The 18498-nt window shown below is 42.7% G+C and overlaps 2 protein-coding genes across 6 annotated transcripts in view; one reads left to right on the top strand and one right to left on the bottom strand.

The window, feature by feature from the left end:
* HDGFL3 (HDGF like 3) overlaps nucleotides 1–18498 on the bottom strand; it is a 93597-nt gene that overhangs the window by 2355 nt on the left and 72744 nt on the right. The gene's annotated exons all lie outside the window — the stretch shown is intronic.
* TM6SF1 (transmembrane 6 superfamily member 1) overlaps nucleotides 1–18498 on the top strand; it is a 30334-nt gene that overhangs the window by 10196 nt on the left and 1640 nt on the right. The window contains exons 4-9 of one of the 5 annotated variants that reach the window (XM_003268448.3): nucleotides 2210–2313; nucleotides 4568–4650; nucleotides 5381–5502; nucleotides 7298–7402; nucleotides 9384–9476; nucleotides 9984–10103. In XM_003268448.3, the coding sequence (XP_003268496.1) occupies nucleotides 2210–2313; nucleotides 4568–4650; nucleotides 5381–5502; nucleotides 7298–7402; nucleotides 9384–9476; nucleotides 9984–10103 (627 nt within the window). Of the gene's footprint in view, nucleotides 1–2209; nucleotides 2367–4543; nucleotides 4651–5380; nucleotides 5503–7297; nucleotides 7403–9383; nucleotides 9477–9983; nucleotides 10104–18498 lie in introns of those variants that run through there. The other 4 variants (XM_030814929.1, XM_030814928.1, XM_030814927.1 and 1 more) reach the window with 4 other exon arrangements.

The following is an 18498-nucleotide window of genomic DNA, read 5'->3' as shown; positions in this document are numbered from 1 at the left end:
TGTAACTGTGGTGGCAACGTCTGCAGGGCCAGGCTCTGGGGACCCAGCTGTGATAGAGAGGAGATGGGGCTTGGTCCAGCAGGCTGTGACAAGTTTTGGGGAGTTTTAGAGTAGACGAGCAACATGCCAAGAGCCAGGCCTTGAGAATCTTTATCTGGCAGGAGGAGTGTCATGGGCTGGAAGGAGGGGACAGAGGTAGGAAGACCATTTGGGAACGTAGTTGTGGTCCAGTGAGGGACACTGAGGGCTAGACCTAATACTGTGAAGAAGAGGGAGAATTGCCAGGGTGACATTGTAGCGATAAAGTTGATAGATTTGCTGAAAGACTGCATAGGAGAATGAGGAATGAAAAAATGACCATGTGGTTTTGACCTTGGTAAGCTGAATGGTTTCACTATTAATATAGAGAGGCCATGGCTGGCCTGGTGGCTCACGCCTATAATCTCAGTGCTTTGGGAGACAAAGGTGGGAGGATCGCTTGACGCCAGGAGTTGAGACTGCAGTGAGCAGTGATCACCACTGCACTGTAGACCGGGTGACAGAGTGAGACCCTGTCTCTACACACACACACACACAGACACACACACACACACACACACGTACAGAGAGCAAGAGAGAGAGAGGCAAGATGGAAGGCTGGTTGAGGGGAGAAGCTGATGAATTAAGAGTTCAGGCGAGTTGAAAGGATCTGTGACCTGTGCACCATGCAGTTAAAGATGCTCCTCAAGCTACCAGGATAGGCCAGCACTGGCTCAGAGAGCCAGGTGTGTTAGCAATGGAAGTCTGAAACCATAAATCGGATGTATTCTTCAGTCAGGGCAAGTCCGAGAGAAGGGACATGGGCCTGGCATGGGTGTAGAAGCAGAACCTTGCTTCTGTTTCCTGCTCCTCTGATTTTAATTTGATTTGATCTGTGGGAGAGATGACAGAGCAGTCCTTGCCCCAGGGGAGCATGAAACTTAAGAGAAAGCCCTGCTTGCTTGGCTGATTGATGGGCTGGTTGATCTGCACTCTTCCTTATTGTAGAAAGGATTTAAGGCATCTTACAGCGTGAAACAAGCCAGGACAGCATGAGCGTGGGAGAAAGAGGAAAGGAAAACAAGGTGGGGCCAAAACAACAGTAAAAATGCACGGAAAATTGACAGTGACTTTCTAGAAGCCACCTGGAAATGTAACCACCTAGAAAAGGGAAATGTAGTTTGTCATATAATCTTGTGTTCATAACATTAACATTTGCCCAGAAGTATGGCTCTTCTTGGTCTCTGCTAGGTATACTAGCTACGTGACCTTAGGAGAGTCTTGTAATCTCTCAGAGCATCTGTTTCCTCATCTGTAAAATGGACTCAATCCTGTCCATCCCACTGGGTTGTTGGGAAGGTAGAAGGAGAGGTTGGGTGTGAAGCTCTGAGTTCGGTGCCTGCCTGCCTATGTGTCGGTATGTGGGGAATGAGTGCTGTGCCATGCCCAGCCCAGCAAGCCACGGGATCAGCATGAATTATTATTATTATTTTTTGAGACGGAGTCTCGCTCTGTCGCCCAGGCTGGAGTGCAGTGGCGCAATCTCGGCTCACTGCAAGCTACGCCTCCCGGGTTCACGCCATTCTCCTGCCTCAGCCTCTCCGAGTAGCTGGGACTACAGGCGCCCGCCACCACGCCCGGCTAATTTTTTGTATTTTTAGTAGAGACGGGGTTTCACCGTGGTCTCGATCTCCTGACCTCGTGATCCGCCCGCCTCGGCCTCCCAAAGTGCTGGGATTACAAGCGTGAGCCACTGCGCCTGGCCAGGGATCAGCATGAATTATTAAGGCCAGCCACTGTCTCTGGAAAGCAGGGTCGTCCCTGGCCACCTCTCTGGTCACTGCCAAGCACCTTTTGTCAAAGATTTGGCTTGGTCTCCATGAGTTTGCCATACCACCAGGATTGCCTATCACGCCATCTGCCTTTGCATCACAGTACAAACCTATGTTGATGCATCATGGGCCAATTGGCCAGGCATTCTCTAATTCCATCCTCTGTGGCCAGACCCTGGTTTTGGCAGCTCCAGTGTAAAGTTGTATTTTCACGTTCCTACCAATTTTGAAGAAATAGTTTCATCTTAGCAGATGAACACAAGTTAGTTCTGCTGTTTTATTTTACTTGCAATACAGGTCTGATGTTCTGCATTTACAGGTCTTATTTAAAGTGGACTTCTTTTTAATGCTTTCTTTAGGGTGAACCGTATCTGAACACTGCATATGGGCACATGATCTGCTACTGGGATGGCTCTGCTCATTATCTGATGTACCTGGTGATGGTGGCAGCCATAGCATGGGAGTAAGTCAGTTCACCTGGTGTGTGCCTTTGCCACCTTAGCAACCGATAAGCGGGTATGTAAGGAAACGTTATGCATAGAGGCAAATACACAAGCAGGTATACTGAACATGAATATAAGTTCCATGGGTGTGCGTCAGACGTGGCTTTATCCTCCTTGTACCACTGCCTTTTGACAGTGGTACAATGTCCCTCTGAATTGCTCCCTAGCATGGTGACAGCTCGGGCAGACCCTTTAAGCTTTCTGATTATGTTGTCTTACAAGAATAATTTTTATTTTCAGCAATTAAAGCCAAGCACATCTTAAACTTCATTTCAAAACTTCAAAATTTCCAAACAGCAATCTCATTTTGGTTCAAAGCTTCTGTCCTTCCCCACATCAGGCATAGCTCTGCGGCTTGGCTCGCACTAAGGCTTGGCTACATGGCCTGTCTGTTCACTCCTCTCATCTCACTCTGCGGCTGGCCCCATGGCAGTGGATGTGTATGTACAAGGGATTAAAGGAACAGGGGCAGAGTCTTATGTGAAAGGTTCTGTTTTTTGCGTATTGGTACCCCCATCATGATATGCTAGCTTGGTCTTGGGAGGCACACGTGTGAGTTCTTTAGAGACCCCAACCACAGGAGCTTCTGCATTGCACTAATCCCTGAAGTGAACGACGTGCTCTTGGGCTGAATTTCTGTCCATGGTGGCACACCCACAGCTTTTTTTCTGCTGGGGCCCCTGTAACCCAGAAGGTACCCCCTTTGGGGAGGGACCTTTTCAAAATGTTTCAAGTCCAGCTGTCTTCTCAAGCCTCCACTTGCTTCTGGGTTACAGAAAGTCATGCATTCTTGCCCCATACAAGGTTGAAATGTAGTTTAACCAACTGTCTCCCTCACTCCCAACGCGCACTCAAGGTCAGCTCAAGCTAATTCATTTTTTTTTTTTTGAGACAGGCTGGAGTGCAATGGCACAATCTCGGCTCACTGCAATCTCCGGCTCCCAGGCTCAAGGGATTCTCATGCCCCAGCTGGGACTACAGGCGTGTGCCACTATACCCGCAAATTTTGTATTTTTAGTACATAAATCTAAACATTTTTTTCACCATGTTGGCCAGGCTGGTCTCAAACTCCTGACCTCTGGTGATCTGCCCGCCTCAGCCTCCCAAAGTGCTGGGATTACAGGCGTGAACCACCATGCCCGGCTCCAGCTCATTCTTATCTGTCCTCCTGTTTACAATCCCAGTCATTGTGAATGGGCCTCTTGGGGTCTGGTTACATTTGGCTTGAGGGCTGGGGTGGGGCAGGATGCACACAGTATTCTCCTTGTTTCCCTTCAGAGAATTTCCTTTTGAATTTCTCATAGCCTGTTACATAGTGTGGAGTTTGGGTTACTAGGGTTATCAATTGAAGGAACTTTTTTTTTTAATTTTGAGACGAAGTCTCACTCTGTCGCCCAGGCTGGAGTGCGGTGGTGCGATCTTGGCTCGCTGCAACCTCCGCCTCCCAGGTTCAACCATTTCTCCTGCCTCAGCCTCCTGAGTAGCTGGAATTACAGGCGCATGCCACCATGCCCAGCTAATTTTCTTTTCTTTTTTTTTTTTTTTTTTTTACTTTTAGGAGAGATGGCGTTTCACCATGTTGGCCAGGCTGGTTTCAAACTCCTGACCTCAAGTGATCCGCCCGCCTCAGCTTCTCAAAAGTGCTGGGATTACAGGCATGAGCCACCATGCCCGGCCTGAAGGAACTTTTTGTCAGCATTGAAGATTAGGGGTATATGTCTAGCAGCTCCTTTGTAACATGGGGTACATGTCACTTGTCTTCACCTTTGGGGCTTTGGCCAAAATTCTGTGACCTCAGGAAAAGTCCATTTAACATTATCATTGTAAGTATAACTCACTTATAATGATTAAAAATATGGATCCAATTTCCTTTCTTCTTTCAACTTTCTTTTTCCTTTCATGCTGTTGAGTTTCACACACAATAGGGAAATGCAGGAGTCCTGTGGCAGGGATGATCATGTTGTAGTTTAACAGAAGACATAGCAGGCATAATTTCCTATTTAAAAGGACACGAAGAAGGTTCTATAGTATATCACATGGCAATGAAGTTACATAACCAGGGCTCCTTGTGTTTGATTTATTCCTCTCGATTCAATATGTTTTGATTCATGTACTTTACTAGTTTGAATACAAAATAATATTGAGGATCATTTTTTGCTTAGTATTCTAAGACAAATGTACCAAGTCAAGATTTTTTTGTTGTTGTTGTTACAGGGAAACTTATAGAACCATTGGCCTATATTGGGTTGGATCTATTATTATGAGTGTTGTTGTTTTTGTGCCAGGAAACATTGTAGGTAAGAAACTTTATCTTAAAGTTCACTTTCCTTTTCTAAAACAATGGGGCTTGTTTTTAAATACAGAAGCTCTTTTAGTTATAATAGAACCAAGTGATTCCAAGCTTACTAAAAACCTGTTTTGCAGAATAATTCCTTTTTCTCACCTTTAAAAAAAATACCTTTTAAGAAGTGCTTTGAGCAATTTTCAGACGTGTGCATTGAACAATTTGGCAGTCAAGTTATCAGGGATTCCTGTTTTTTTAGAAGGATCTCAAGGGAGTGAGTATGGTGTTTATGGCTATATTTAGTGTGCAAATATGTTAACTCCTGACACACTATGAGAACTCCAAAAATGTACTTGGAAATTACAAGTACATTATTAATGTGTGCAGGAAATCAGGATGTATATATATATATGGAGATAGATATATACAAACATATATAGATTATCTATCTAGATGTATTTTTTGAGACAGGATCTCACTCTGTTGCCCAGGCTGGGTTGCAGTGGTACAGCCATAGTTCACTGCAGCCTTGATCTCCTGGGCTCAAGCAGATTACTATAGATAGGACATGCCTGTTAAAACACATCTAGTATTTTAAATTGACCTTTTTAATTTGGCCTCATTAAAAATATTGTCTGGCCCATAGCAAAATTTTAGATGACCTGAGATGGGGAGGTATCCTAAATATTACTTGTGTTAGATATGCTTTTGGTAACTTTTTTCTCTTTCTCTCTTTTAAATAGGGAAGTATGGAACACGAATTTGCCCTGCTTTTTTCTTAAGCATACCATATACTTGTCTTCCTGTCTGGGCTGGTTTCAGAATCTATAATCAGCCATCAGAAAATAATAATTACCCCTCAAAGGTGATTTTATTAAGTTTTGATGTACCCTGTTCTCAAACTCATAGGGTTCTTTCGCATCCACTGGCCACTGAATTGAACTGTGCCTCTGTGGACTGGAGCATTTGGGGCATCCAAACAGTGTGACTGTTTTGATTATGTATCATTAGCTTACATATTAGTTAATGTGGGCAAGAAGGTCTGTTTCTGTCTGAATACATCTGCTTCTGTTGGCAAGGCCATACTTTGGGGAGCTTCCTGTGCCAGTGGTCACACTGGCTCTAACCATCAGATTCTGCATTGGTGTGTTAAGTGAAGTCCATAGTGTGTGGTTCATCTAGGATTGTTAATGGCCTGGACTTTGAGCACCTGGGTTCCTCTGTGACACCTATGCATTTACTACCCCAAGAGGACACTGGAGGGATACTGCTCCTCAAGGTAGTCTACACAGTCATACAATCTTGACTCCAGAGATCCAGGTCCATGGAGACTGGCTACAGGACATCTGAGACACCTCCCTTCCATTCACAGCCAAGGTAGTCAAGGTGAAACAACACTAGCCTGGCAGATACTCTGTTAAGGCCTTCATTTCTAAGCTAGTTTCTCCCTGTTTCTTTTCCTTTTCTAGGTATTAGATCACTTAGCAAGATCTTTTAAGCAAAACTGGTATATGAAAATATGAATTACTAGAGATAATCAGAATACGACTATTCATTTTACAAAAGATTTTCAATATAATTCATTAAAATACATTTTAATTGACAAATACTTCATTTGTAAACATTTAGACACCTGCTATGTAAACTCAGGCTGGCACACTGACAGCTGGTACTCTCTTACATCTGTCTGAGGAAAGAGGTGGCTGTTAAAAAGAAAAAGCAAATAGTCAGTCCACCCTTAGTCCCGGCTCCACTGCTTTTAAAGTTTCCATGTCAGTGTGTCAACAGAGTAGGTATGCCATGAGGCATGCAGAATTGCTTATCATTATTTTTAATGTGAAAACACAGTGACAGCCAGGGCCAAGCAGGCATTGTCATACAGTGCTGACAGAAACAGAAATTCAGAATTGCTCTGCAAAGCAATTTGGCAATGTTATCAACCTTAATAATTCTGGAACCCAATAATTCTGCTCCTAGAGCCCTATCCTCAGGAAATCATCACACAGATACCATCAAAGATTTACAAAGTTGTTCATCATTACATTAAGTATAACAGTGAAAAATGCCTAAATATCCAACAGTGGGAGAATGGCTAAAGTGTGGTGTTTCCATATGGTATTCAGTTTTAGAAAATTTTTAAACATGAAGTGTTTATAATATAGGCAGATGTTGAGGGCAAAAGAACAAATACAGAATTGTTTATATACAGGAATAATTTTATATATAAAATTGTTCCTAGTTTTGTGAAAAATGTAGATATATGTGTATATATGTATGTTGTGTGTGTGTGTGTATGTAACTATATCTATTTACATGTATTACTGGAAAAGTATACCAACTTTTAATAGTGGTGTGGCAGGTATATGGTTTACCTTTAGAATTTCTTATCATTAAAATGTCATTTCAAGAAAAAAAGTGGACTCATAGAGCTACAAGGGCCCTTCAAGAGATCATTTAGCCCAAATTCTTCATTTCACAGATAAGGAAATTGAGACTTGAGGAAGGAAATGATTTTCCTAAAGTTCCATGGCCAGTGATTTATGATATAAATTGTGAATCTTCAAAATTCTCTTATCCACCATCATGACATTTAATGTTTCAGATTTCAGATTCTTCTTTGGCACTTTGGGCCTGCTCTTTAGGTACAAACTCTATTTTAGGTTATTCAAGAAGCCCAAGCAAAAGACCTGCTGAGAAGACCATTTGATTTAATGTTGGTCGTGTGTCTCCTCCTGGCAACTGGATTTTGCCTGTTCAGAGGCTTGGTAAGCATAACAGATCATAATAACATAACATTGTGATACTATTCATATTTCCAAATGGAAAAAAACTTAGAAATATGTTTTTGTTTTTCCATCAGACTTCTTAGTGAACTAACAAACCATTCCTCCCATCAAAGCCTGGAGCCCTGGACCTGCTTCCTGCTGCTCCCGACCCCAGCCTCCTGCTGTCACCTCCTCCCATCCTTAGATCAAGCTCTACTCAGAAGCATCTTCCTCCTTGTTTTAGGGCATCTAAAAAATCAGCCATCAGAGTCTCTCTTTTTTATTCTTTTGATGTTTCTGATTTAAATGTAAATATCTTTGGTAAGGATGGCACCTTAGGACGGCAACACAACTGTGGCACAGAGCATCCCTGTGTTCTCGGGAGTAGGGGCAATGGGGTTGAGAAAGGCGCACTAGTTCAACAATTCATGTGTACGTAGGGTCATGGGAATGTCTCACTGATAAGAGTAGTGTTGAGTAAATTCATCTCAGGCCTGGAGTCTTTGTATTGATGTGACTGAAATACATTAAGGGCACGTGGGCATTTCATGTTTTCTATTTTCTCTTTATTAATATTTTACTGCAGAGGTTAGGAAAAACCCTCACAGGCTTTGGAGTTAGAATCCTGGCCACTTACTAGCTGTGTGGCCTTGGAAAAACTACTTAACCTCTTTGACTCTGTTTTCCTCTCTGTAAAATAACACTACCTACCTTAACAGTATTGTTTTGGAGATTAGATAATGTACATCAAACACTTGGTAGAGGCTCTTATACATAGTAAATGATTACTGTTAGGATTTTTATTGATCAGTGATCCTTCACAATGCCCCAGTTTGATGAGTTCTTCTTAGTAGAAATGAATTTGGTAAGTTCAGAATTATATTGTTAATTATATTCAGCTTCAGTGACAATTTCTATTCTAAGCCTGTTGGCGTGCAACAGTTGGACAGTAGAGTGGCAAGTGTAAGCCCATGTGGGTGACTCTTATCATTTCAGGGTGTTGGGCTACTGGGGGCCTGTGCAGCAGGCTGGGTTCAGGGTGAGAAGCTGTTTTAAGAGTTATCTTTATCTGTGAAATGTCAGAAACTTTCTGGAGGAGAGTTGGCTAACAGGAGGAGGGGAATGGTGAAGAGAAGTAAAGAAGGCAAGGCCGTAGCTTTGCTTAGACCACAGGGCCACTGAAACTGTTCTTTGGTTAGTTTGTTGTAATTCTTAAAGTTCAAACAACAAAAAATAGTGGGCCCCACCTGTATTCTTGCACGTCCATATCCCCTTCCCTGTGCACATGAGAAGAATGTGTGCACATGTGAGGGTGCATGCAAGGCGGGTAGGGCTTTTGGATTGGGGCCATTTTTACCAACTCTGCCATTGGCCTGTGTTCATATATGCCACGTAGGTGGGACAACATTTATGGCCAAAGACCTGAGGAATGGTGCCTGAGGGGAGGAAGGTGACTCAGAGGGGACCTAGTAAGGTGCCAAAGAGACTTTCTGGCAAGAGGACCCTGCTTTCAAATCATCATCTTTTACTGCCTCCAAAGGCCATATACTCTATGATGCACTGGAGACAGGAGGGTGCCATTTTCAAATCTTGCAATGCATAGTAAGATGAATTTGATGTAGAAATATACTTTTCTTCCTGTAGGGAATAGTGGGCTAGTTATTTCCAAGAAAAGTGAAACTCATAATTTAAAGCAAGCTGTGCTTTGGCTAGCCAAACCTAGATACTTAAACTCTGAATATCTGAAAGGTACCCAAGAATAGGGCATTAGTTTCCATTTCCTGCACCATAATTAACCTTTGCTTAATCTCCTTAGAACAAATCTGCAAAATATTTCCATCACTGATGAGCCTCTACAATGCATACGTTTTGTTAAATAGCAAAGCAGCTTGTGACTAAACCTGGCACATTTAGCCTTATCAGCAAACCTAAGAACCAGATGTGATTGTATTTTTATAATGAGTTTATTTTTTGTCCTTAGATTGCTTTGGATTGCCCATCTGAGCTCTGCCGATTATATACGCAATTTCAAGAGCCCTATCTAAAGGATCCTGCTGCTTATCCTAAAATTCAGGTCAAGTAGTTATGAAGCCTAAGATTTTTCTAAAATTAATTTTCTTTTTAAAAAATGGGTCCCAGCTGGGTGCGGTGGCTCATGCCTGTAATCCCATCACTTTGGGAGGCTGAGGCAGGTTGATCACGAGGTCAGGAGTTTGAAACCAGCCTGGCCAGCACGGTGAAACCCCATCTCTACTGAAAAAATACAAAAAACTAGCCGGGCATGGTGGCACGTGCCTGTAATCCCAGCTACTCAGGAGGCTGAGGCAGGAGAATTGCTTGAACCTGGGAGGTGGAGGTTGCAGTGAGCCGAGATCGTGCCACTGCACTCCAGCCTGAGCAAGAGTGAGACTCCACCTAAATAAATAAATAAATAAAAATAAAAGTAAAAAAAAAAAAAGGTCCCATATAGGAAATAGGAATTAATATTTTCAAAGATGAAAATGTTTATTTTTTTGTACTTTTTAGTCAGGCCAAGTTAACTGCCAATTTGCTGATGATGTTATTTCTCTGTTCAATACAGATGCTGGCGTATATGTTCTATTCTGTTCCTTACTTTGTGACTGCACTGTATGGCTTAGTGGTTCCTGGATGTTCCTGGATGCCTGACATCACATTGATACATGCTGGAGGTCTGGCTCAGGTACTAAGAATATTCTGTTGAGAAGGTTTACTTGTGGTCTAGGTGTCAGTTGTTGAATATATGAAAAACTTCTCTGCTCAGTGTTTTAGAGTAGGAGATAGCTATTAGACATGTCACCTTTTGTTTTGCAGTTCTTCAGAAGACATTTCTGCAAGTACATTTTATTTAAATCTCATAATAACTATATGGTAGATGTGCCATCCAGTTACACAGATGAGGAAACTGAGGTCCAGTGAAGTTAAATGATTTGCCCAAGGTTACACACCCAGCATGTGGCATTGTTGTTTTATAGGACTGTTTCACAATCTCTGAATACCATGGCTACTAAAAAAGGATTGAGAGCTGTCACCTTCAAAATGTCCATCCAAATTAAAGACTTCAGAATTCCACTACACTATGCTATACAGAACCAGGGAAACTGGTTTAAAAAATGTTCTGAGCCTGTCATTTCATTCCTTTTCCATTGGCACCTTGCCAAATATTTGGCCTGGAGTAGGTGTTCAGTGAATGCTTACTGCATTTAACTGAAAATGAAATTATCTATGGAGAACTTCACACATAATATAAAGCACATTTTTACAAGATAATTAGCAAAACAAATCGATCTTCTGAACAAGGAAGAAAATTAATTTCATTGTTCTTACTAGAAATAAAACAAATGAACTTATCGTTTAAAAACATTAGCTTCATCTTGTTCTTTTCAAGCAGTTATAAGAATGAGGTTCATCCAGAAACTGTAGGCTTGTACAGTCAATTATATGCATGGTATAATAACCATGATCGTAAGACATACTAGAATTCACATAGTTGAAAAATATAGTATTTAAGGGGTCAATGCATTAAATCCTTTCAGTTTGAGGTAATTCTTAATTATAAAATTAGCATAGTAGTATCAAAAAAGTTGATGTAGTAATCCAGAAGTAATGGTTCCTGTCCTTTCCTTGAGGGGCTTAAGAAGGAAGAGAACTAACATTTATTGCTCTTTGCTGGTTGTTTTTCCTTTGCAGACCCCTAAATACCCGATTCCTCAGTGCTTGGGGTTTATTTCTGTATTTTAGGTCTTTATCTTTGTATCTTTCAATACCAACTATAAGCTGATGACTTCCAGTTTTCTACCTTCAGCCCACACTGTTTCCAGACTCCTGTATTTCATTCCAAACTCAGTCTTTTTACTTGCATGCCTCACTAGCACCTCAGATTTAATATATAAAATAGGACCTGATCCTCCCCACAACCTCTCTTCCATTTTTTCATTATCTGTGTAAATAGTCCAATTGCATCCACCAACTCAAGCCAGAAACTTGGAGTAATTATTTACACTCCTCATCCTCTACATCTAGACCACCACTCAGTCTTTTTTTTTTCTTTTAAAGAGACAGGGTCTTGCTCCATCTCCCAGGCTGGAGTGTGATGGCACAGTCATAGCTTACCGCAGCCTCAGACTCCTAGGCTCAAGCAATCCTCCTGCCTCTGTCTCCAGAGTAGCTGGGACTACAGACATACACCACTGCACACAGCTAATTTTTAATTTTTTTAAAGAGATGGGATCTTATTTTGTTGCCCAGGTTATTCTCAAATGCCTGCTTCAAGTAATCCTCCTGCCTCAGCCTCCCAAAGTGGTGGGATTGCAGGTGTGAGCCACCACACCCAACCAGGTCCAGTTAGTTTTACTCCAGTGATTCTCCAACCCATTTTTTTTTTCCAGCTCGCTGCCCCTACACTAGTCTGAGCTCTCATTACCTTACTTCGTGCCAGGCAAACCACATTAAAAATTTTACTTACCTATTTGTCTAAGGATAGGCTATGTGCTCTGCTGCTGTAACAAATACTCAGTGTAGCTTAACACAATAAAATTTTATTTCTTTTTTTTTTTTTTTTTTTTTTTTTTGAGGCGGAGTCTCGCTCTGCCGCCCAGGCTGGAGTGCAGTGGCGCGATCTCGGCTCACTGCAAGCTCCGCCTCCCGGGTTCACGCCATTCTCCTGCCTCAGCCTCTCCAAGTAGCTGGGACTACAGGCGCCCGCCACCACGCCCGGCTGATTTTTTTATATTTTTAGTAGAGACAGGGTTTCACCGTGGTCTTGATCTCCTGACCTCGTGATCCGCCCGCCTCGGCCTCCCAAAGTGCTGGGATTACAAGCGTGAGCCACCGCGCCCGGCCAAAATTTTATTTCTTGTTTATGCAAAGATCACGTGGGATATTTTCAAGGTCCAGGCCTGGCACCAGGTCAACTGAGGGGAGGCTGGTGACTGTGGTCTTCCTGCCTGCCTCAGAATAAACAGCACAATGGACACATAATATTATCTTTTGTAATAGCTTTGAAAAAAAATCCCAATTTAAAGATGAGGAAGCTGAGGCTCAGTCCACCTGAAATTATTTGCCTAAGATTACAGTTATTAAATGGCAGAATAGGGTTATGAAATCTTTTTTTTTTTTTTTTTTTTTTTTTTTTGAGGTGGAGTCTCGCTCTGTCACCCAGGCTGGAGTGCAGTGGTGCAATCTCGGCTCACTGCAAGCTCCGCCTCCCGCGTTCATGCCATTCTCCTGCCTCAGCCTCTCCGAGTAGCTGGGACTACAGGCGCCCGCCACCACGCCCGGCTAATTTTTTGTATTTTTAGTAGAGATGGGGTTTCACCGTGGTCTCGATCTCCTGACCTCGTGATTCGCCCGCCTTGGCCTCCCAAAGTGCTGGGATTACAAGCGTGAGCCACCGCGCCCGGCTAGGGTTATGAAATCTTGTCTGACTCCAAAGCTCATATTCTTCTCTATTGTGTTATCTCACCCACCCCATGCAAACAATGAACTATGGCACAGAGTCCTACAGCACAAAAGACTGTATGTAGTACGAGGTGTTGGAGAACCTTGTGGGTTGAAGGCAGTGACATTCTGAATTGGACTCTGAGGGCCAAGTAGGGCTTTATTAGGCTGAGCCTCTCCAGGGAATAACCCAGGGCAACACTGAGTTGTGGGCATATGCAGCAGGTCTGAGGGCAGAGAAAGCCTTAGATTTTTTTTTTGGCCTGGTTCCCCTGCCTTATTCTCCTATATCCTTCAGGACAGATGGCCGCATACCCACTTCACTCTTGCCAGCCCTTTCTTTAGAGGATTAGACTGTTCAGTTTGACAGCTGTTCAGTTTGACACCTCTGTGTGCTTTGCCTGCACAATCAGGCCTCCTCTGCCTGCCATGTGCCTGGTAGGCCTGGAACCAGTCCTTGATGCAGGAATGCTAAGTGTCATCAGCCAGCAGGCTGGTTAAAGAGACCAGATGTTGGACCTGGTCAAGTCTCAGGAGACAAATGGAAACAGAAGGAAAACCTAGGCAAAAGCCTAGTCCCATGGCCAGGGTCAACAGTCAGGAAGCTTAGGAAGGTCATAGCTTAGAGGAAAATGGGTGTGGTAAGCCTGTAGCAATAAGACAAACCCTAATCTGTTGGTGAAGCTAAGCTTGCAGATGTGCACTTATTACTCCAGCCAAGTGGTTCTGAGAAGGGCAGTGTGGACTACAGAGCAGCTGGCAGCCGCAGGGGGCATTACCTCATTCATGTCAGATGTCAGGAATCCTGGGGCTTATCCATCACTGCCCAGTTTGATAAGGCAGCCTGAAGCCCCTCTCTTGATGGTGAATGCCCAGATCCAGAGCCTAAGGCTAAGGACCAGATCCTGTAAATGTCAGAAGGATGTCTCTCCCAGCCCAGCAGGTGAAGACAGACTGAGTAAAGAATTATGGGTCTGATTCCCATAGCTCTTGGCTGAGCTTTAATATCTACCTACTTACAGTGTGTAGGCTAAGGAAAAGTTAGAAGCCATGCTGCAACAAAACAATACATATGACCAGAATACTGAATTATGTTATTTGTTTTGTACTTAGCAAATACTTGCTTATGAAATGGAGTCTCATCTTATGGGAGTATCTGACACATTCATCACAGAAAGCACTCTCCAGCAAGGCATGGTGGCTCACACCTGTAATCCCAGCACTTTGCGAGCCCGAGGTGGGTGGATTGCTTGAAGTCAGGAGTTTGAAACCAGCCTGGGCAACATGGTAAAACCCCATCTCTACAAAAAATACAAAAATTAAGCTGGCATGATGGCATATGCCTGCAGTCCCAGCTATTAGGAAGGCCAAGGTGGGAGGATTGCTTGAACCAGGAGGCAGAGGTTGCAGTGAGCCGAGACTGCGTCACTGCACTCTCCAGCCCAGGCAACAGAGAGAGACCCTGTCTCCCTCACCACCACCACAAACAAAAAAAAAAAAAGGCATTTTTTTTAGCAAGCATCTTTGCTTGCTAAAATTGCCATTCTTATTTAGAAGCCTTATGCATTCATGATCCCACTAACTTTACTAAAACTTACTTTCATTGAAACATCTAGTAAACTCTCAAGAATCTATGCAACTTAGGGAAAAAAAAAAACACCTTTGAAAAGTTCTAAATCAGTATAGGCCAATGGAAGAAATACTGAGTAGTGGCCAGGAGCAGTGGCTCACACCTGTAACCCCAGCACTTTGGGAGGACCAGGCAGGTGGATCACCTGAGGTCAGGAGTTTGAGACCAGCCCGGCCAATTGGCATGACAAAACCCCATCTCTACTAAAAATACAAAAAATTAGCAGGGTGTGGTGGTGGGTGTCTATAATCCCAGCTACCTGGGAGGCTGAGGCAGGAGAATCGCTTGAACCCGGGAGGCAGAGGCTGCAGTGTGCCAAGATCATGCCACTGCACTGCAGCCTGGGTGACAGAGCAATACTGTCTCAAAAAAAAAAAGAAAAAAAAAAGAGTGAGTAGTTATTGGGGCCTTGATTTCAGACCATGTAGGAGTCTGCCAAATCTGCTCCCTTCAGAAATCAAAAGATCAAGGAAAGAGTAAAAGAAGATTGAATAAAATGAAACCAGGACACATTTTAGACCAAAGAGTTCCACTGGGGACTTACTCATAACCCAGGTATCTTTTCATATGAAATGCAAACCATAGGATTAAAGCTGCAAGTGTAATCTGAAAGGCATTATAGGCTGGTTAGATCCACTTATTAGCATTTCCTATCAATTGAAGCATTTTCTCTGCTAAAATATCAATGAAAATGAAAAAAAGTCAAAGCCAGTAGAGTTCATATAGTTAGGAACATAAGCTCTGGAGGTGAACTGGTTCAGATTCTAGCCAGTTGCTGATGAGCACAATGACCTTGGCTACTTTACCTCTCTAATCCTCAGTTTCCTCTTCTCTAAAGTGAGGATAATAACAGTAGCTTTCTCATGGAATTGCTGTGAGGGCTGGATGAGGTAATATATGTAAAGGGCTTAAAACAGTGTCTGGCACATAACAGCTATGTAACTCTTTGTTGCTATTATTACTGGTAGAAGATTCCAAGTAAGAGTTTGGGGATATGCCTTATGTTGTTCAGAAGATTAACCTGAAGACAAACTAATTAAATTATGTGTATTGTATATAATTACCAAGAAAACAAAGAAACTGGGTGAAAGCTTTGGGACAGACTCACCACGGGCTTGGTAAGGAGCCTGCCATCCCACAGCCAGCGAAGCAGGTTCAGTTACTTCAGTCAGGTGCTATGCCATGTCTTTTTCTCACAAAGAGATATGGAAACTTATGTATGAATAATTTGGTTGTGAAGAGTTAACTCTACTGAAGTAAATTTCTTTTTTTATAATTTTTTTTTTAACTTGAGACAGGGTCTTGCTATGTTGCCCAGGCTGGTCTCAAACTCCTGGACTCAAGTGACCCTCCTGCCTTGGCCTCCCAAAGTGCTGGGATTACAGGTATGAGCCACCACGCTCAGCCTGGAAGTAAATTTCATATGGTTTTTCCCTCATGGAGACGTTAAGAAAAATCTGAAAGTAACGGTTTAGGTAAAACACGGTTAGTGGGGATACTAATGCAAATCTTGTTTTCTTCATTTGCTTCTGGTGTGACTCATTGCTCAACATCTTTATTTAGTATTAAATTATACTGATTTAACATCTTTATGTACTTATCCTTTCATGGAGACACTCACAGTAAAAAGGTCAAAAGGTCAAGAGGATCTAAAAACAAAGGGCCCAGGTTTTCTACAGAGTTGAGCACCAGATCATGAATGAGTATTTCAGTTTTGTATTTTGTGTCTACAGAATAGCCCCAAGTGCTTGACACTGTCTAAGCATGTCACAAACATCACCTCACTGAACCCTCATAACAACCTATGAGGTGGGTTCCACACCTTACCCAAGGCCACAGGGCTGGTTTGTGGTGGAGCTGTGATTTGACTCTGGATGTCTAGTTCCAAAGTCAGTGTTCTGAACCAATAAACTATGTTGCTCCGAAAACTCTAAGAAAAGATAACACAGTTCTACATTAGCTATTTATACTGTATTAGCAAAAGACCCTGGCTATCATCCCAGTGGTCACCTAAGTTTTCTGCCTATAATATTCACATGGACATATAACACTCTTTCAGTTCTTCCTTCTGGAACCACGATTAACTTTTTTAGTTATCCTTTACAGATTGTCTCTATACATGTAAGAAAACAGCTCTTAAAATTTAACTTTTGTTCACCTTATTGTTTCATTTGCCATTCCAATCATCCATTCTTAAAAAAAAATCAGAGTATATCTCTTAATAATTTCTGTAAGGTGAAAATGATTTAGAATGAAGTGGAAGAAAAATTATTAGGGACTCAACCTCACATTGCTAAATTCTGGAGAATTTCTAGGATCAACAACTCATATCTGTAATCCCGGGCCTCCTGTTAATTCAGCAGCACTGAGTTCACTGAGCCACCTGACCCCAGCACAGGCTCAGGCTGAGCTCTTCAGGTCCTGCCATGGGAGGCCTTGTGCTGCTGGGAACATCACCCAGGAGACAACCTGCAGCCCTTTATTAGCTATGTGCTTGGGAAGAGAAACCTCCTCAGGTGAGACTGTTTTTCTGAACTTCAGAACCCTGAACACTTAACATCCTATGCCTTAGAGAAAGCTATAGTCAGGTGCTCACTCAGCTAGAAGTGTGGCCACCGTAAGTACATCCATTAGGACTATGAGCAGTACTGGGAGCTGCACACAACTGGCCTTAGAGTTCTTCTCTCACATACAAATGCCTCTTTTGATTATGAATGTTAAAATTTTTGTGCCTTGTTTAATAATTCTGAATAAAGAGGCCTACTAAAATACATACAAAAATAGAGAAATGCTTTGTAGACCCTTTTTGTATTTTGACAGTAACAAGTCCATTGTTGTTGAACGTTTATTGAGCTCTAACAATGTGATAGGTGCCACACAAAACATTAGACACAGTACCTGCCCAGTGGGCTTACAATCTAATCTGAGGACATGAATCTTTTTTTTTTTTTTTTTAAAGACAGAGTCTCACTCTGTCACCCAGGCTGGAGTGCAGTGGCACAATCTTGGCTCACTGCAACCTCCACTCCTGGGTTCAAGCAATTTTCCTGCCTCAGCCTCCCAAGTAGCTGAGATTACAGGCGTCTGCCACCACGCCCGGCTAATTTTTTGTATTTTTAGTAGAGATGGGGTTTCACTATGTTGGCCAGGCGGGTCTTGAACTCCTGACCTCAGGTGATCCACCCGCCTTGGCCTCCCAAAGTGCTGGGATTACAGGCGTGAGCCACTGCACCCGGCCATGATTCATTTAATGTTGCCACGAGTGTGCTGTTCATGAAAATGAGGTATTAACTGCACTGGTTAGTGCAGGAAAAGAGCCTACGGAATCACTGACTTTTTATGCAGGCTTCCCTATGCAAGTAGGCACAACTGCTCATATTTATTCTCTCAAAGTATGGTTAGCATTTCCCCAAATTTGGTGCTTTTGTGATGTGTACAAGTATCTATAAAGACAGAACCACCAAACTCAGATTTCTGAAAACCAGGGATCAAATTTGGCTTCTAGTCTAGAAGAAAATGCTTGGTTATATATTCAGAAAAACACTATTATTCAAAACAGGCCCTAAGGAAAAACAGTACGGGAGCCATGCTCCTGCTCAGAGTTCCTAGAATGTCCGGAAAGCACCTCCTCAGGGCAGCCCTGAAAGTGCCCTTTACTCTCAAGGTTTTTTGTCCTCGGAGCCCAGAGATACAAATACATCTGCTGAGTTCTGCCTGGGCATCTACCCAGGGGAGGTGTATCTGAGGGCCAAGTCCTCTCAGTGCCTCATAGATCACAATGTAGACAATCCACATGTTGGTCCTTAGCAATACATCATGCTAATTTAATTTCTATCTCCAGAGTAGCAAAAATGTACCACAGGTCACCAGAATATATCAGGAATTTGTAAAAATGCAGCCCATTAAAATATCTGCCACTGATAAAAAATTCATAAAGATGCTGCTTAAAAAAACTTGTCCTTTTCTTGTCATGGTGAAGTCAAGTGGTAAGTAACACCTTTATCTGTGA

The sequence above is a fragment of the Nomascus leucogenys genome, chromosome 6 (genome assembly GCF_006542625.1).
Source record: "Nomascus leucogenys isolate Asia chromosome 6, Asia_NLE_v1, whole genome shotgun sequence".
Taxonomy (NCBI): Eukaryota; Metazoa; Chordata; class Mammalia; order Primates; family Hylobatidae; genus Nomascus; species Nomascus leucogenys.
Note: the sequence above shows the minus strand (reverse complement) of the source record. Positions and strands in the feature narration are given on the sequence as shown.